Source organism: Habropoda laboriosa, unplaced genomic scaffold (genome assembly GCF_001263275.1).
Source record: "Habropoda laboriosa isolate 0110345459 unplaced genomic scaffold, ASM126327v1 scaffold46, whole genome shotgun sequence".
In the NCBI taxonomy this organism is placed as follows: Eukaryota; Metazoa; Arthropoda; class Insecta; order Hymenoptera; family Apidae; genus Habropoda; species Habropoda laboriosa.
The window spans coordinates 385,851-388,738 of NW_017100145.1; the positions used below are offsets into that span (position 1 = coordinate 385,851).

The window sequence follows — 2,888 nt, forward strand, 5'->3', positions numbered from 1 at the left end:
GTACAACATAACAGATTATTTATATGATACAAATAGGTACAAAATCAGGATATTGTGGAGTTGCATTATATTCCAAAGAAAAACCAATTAATGTACAATATGGTTTAGATCATTCTGAATTTGATAGTGAAGGCAGATTAATTACTGCAGAATATCCAAATTTCTATTTAATTAATGTTTGTAAGTTATTCATATTTGGTACAATTGAAAATTTATGTATATTATTTATTATATTCTATTATTATATAATAGCCTGTTATTATTTGTGGTGATATGAATGTTGCTCACCAAGAAATAGGTAATTTATGTATTAAATAAATTTTTTTAATTTCTCTGAATTCATAGAGATATTTATGTATTTACTTCTTTTATTATCTATTTAGATCTCACAAATCCTAAAACAAATACAAAAAATGCTGGATTTACCAAAGAAGAACGAGAAGGTATGACTGACTTTCTAACTGCAGGATTTGTGGATACATTTAGAGCTCTGTATCCTGATAAAACAGGTGTATACACATTTTGGTCATATTTTGCTAATGCACGAAATAAAAATATAGGATGGTGAGTATATGAAAATTTGCTTAATACACAATATAAATTGATATATTACAATATAACTTTTGTGTCATGTATTTTACAATTTTTTCTTATATAGGAGACTAGACTATTATTTGGTATCAGAGCGAATTAAAGATAAAATTTGTGACAATGTTATAAGGGATAAAGTGTATGGCAGTGATCATTGCCCAATTGTACTTTATATTAACATATAATATGAAACTGAATATTTTATATTTAAATCATATGTATTAAATCATAATTGTATTTAAGTTGTCTTATAAAAATAAAGTTTTGTGTGGAAAACATCATTTCATATTAAATGAAGATATTTTTATTATTACGTTATTATGCGCGAATATTGTTTTTCTTGTGTAAACAAATATGTATCAATAATAAAAAGTGCATTTATATATTTTTGATGTATTACAAAAATCAATTTTTTGAATAAATTCAACGTATTAATTTAATATGATTCTAATATACTAATACAAATGATATATTTGACATCTAACCTAACATATATGTTTACCCCTACTACTTTCATTCAATTTCATAACCATTCATATCGTTAAATTGTAAAAATTTAAATATTTTACATTAGCTGTCTTAGCTGGCTTAGAATACTAAAACACTTTAATTTAAGATTTAACTTTTACTGGACAACAAAATATAAGCTCATTATAATCTTTCTTTGACAATAGTGTTTAAAGAATAAGAGTAGTAACTGTAACAAAAAGGAAGCGGTAAATTTAATTGTAACGAAAAATGACATCAGTAACAAACAGCACTGTTAATTTAAATAAATATGAAAGTTTCTTTTACTTTTTTTTGTGGATGGGTGCAATATTATATTCCATTTATAAAGTGTCCTTAATTAGTATTTGTAAGAATTTAAATACCTATTCTTAAAATGATATATATCAATATCTTATTTCAAAACTACACATAATTTTTAGACTTTAACAATTACGATGATTTATATGGTGATTTTGCACCAGGATGGATGTGGATTGGAAGAAAGCAAGACATTTCTGATCAAGAATGGAAAATATGGATACCATTAATAATAAAATTAATACCTTGGATATTTCTTCATCATTTTATTAGTCATATTATTAAAACTATGTCAAATTCTATGGTTTGATATTTTTTGAGTATTATTTTATATTTTATTATTTGACTCTATCTTACTTACAATATTATATATTTTTACAGCTGTTATGTTGTTGGTACATCTTTATATCCATATCATTTTTGTATTTTTGCATTGGAATATTAGGCATGTTGTGTACAGTAATGCAATCAAGTATACTATATATTTTAACATATAAACGTAGACATTCTACTATATGGTCCATAAATATATTATTTTTATTTATAATACACTTTCTCAAAGTTCCGGATGGTATTTTTCAAAATATGTTTAAATTTAATGAAGAAGAACATTACATTTTAACTCTTATAATGTGTTGGATTCAGCTAAGAAGCATTAGTTACAGTATAGATCATATAGAATTATATTTAGAAAATAATTGTGACAACATGATTTGCATTTTAAAGAACCTTTTATATAAATTAGCATATTGCTTATATTTGCCTACATTATCCTTAGGACCACTGGTTCTATATCACGAATTTATTATTTCTGTAGGTATAATGTTATATTAAAAATACATTTTACTTATTATTGAAGATTAGCAGGGCATATATTTTTATAGTTTTTACATTCTTACAGGTAGAGAGAACATCTCAATTCTGGAAACCTGTAAAACTTGGAAATTTTGCTTTTAATTTAATTAGATATATTTTCTGGATATTTTTTGCAAACTTTTTTTTGCATTTTCTATATTTTAATGCAATACAGTATTATCCAGAGGTAAAGTTACATCTTTAAATATAGTGCTTTTATTAAAATTTAATGAAAATCTATCTTTTTCTTATTGCAACCAGATTGTTAAGGATTTAAATCCATGGGCCTTGTATGGATTAGGATATTGTATGGGACAGTTTTTCTTAATTAAATATGTTGTAGTATATGGATTCAATCATATTTTATGTGCAATAGATAATATAAAAGCTCCTCCTCAACCTAAATGTGTAGCAAGGGTTCATTTATATTCTGACATGTGGAAATATTTTGATCAAGGTTTATATAAATTTCTTGTAAGGTAAGATTGAGGTATTTAAAAAATGAATTATATATTTATGTGTAATATAAATAATAAGTAAAAGAAGTAACGTTTATGATAGAAATTTCGAAACATTTTTCAGATACATATACATACCTCTGTTAAAGTCTAATTACAACAAACTATTTGCTTCCT

At 24.2% G+C, this 2,888-nt stretch overlaps 2 protein-coding genes across 2 annotated transcripts in view; both read left to right on the forward strand.

Annotated features, from left to right (window-relative positions):
• The window catches only part of LOC108574244 (exodeoxyribonuclease), a 1,652-nt gene extending 876 nt beyond the window's left edge, over positions 1-776 (forward strand). Inside the window, 4 exon segments of the mRNA XM_017936795.1 lie at positions 13-250; positions 252-298; positions 384-564; positions 659-776. Coding sequence (XP_017792284.1) covers positions 13-250; positions 252-298; positions 384-564; positions 659-776 — 584 coding nt within the window.
• A 553-nt stretch (positions 777-1,329) lies between these two features.
• LOC108574168 (protein-cysteine N-palmitoyltransferase HHAT) overlaps positions 1,330-2,888 on the forward strand; it is a 2,052-nt gene continuing 493 nt past the window's right edge. The window contains exons 1-6 of the mRNA XM_017936701.1: positions 1,330-1,447; positions 1,521-1,702; positions 1,780-2,211; positions 2,300-2,440; positions 2,515-2,732; positions 2,836-2,886. Of these exons, the coding sequence (XP_017792190.1) occupies positions 1,330-1,447; positions 1,521-1,702; positions 1,780-2,211; positions 2,300-2,440; positions 2,515-2,732; positions 2,836-2,886 (1,142 nt within the window). The remainder of the gene's footprint in view (positions 1,448-1,520; positions 1,703-1,779; positions 2,212-2,299; positions 2,441-2,514; positions 2,733-2,835; positions 2,887-2,888) is intronic.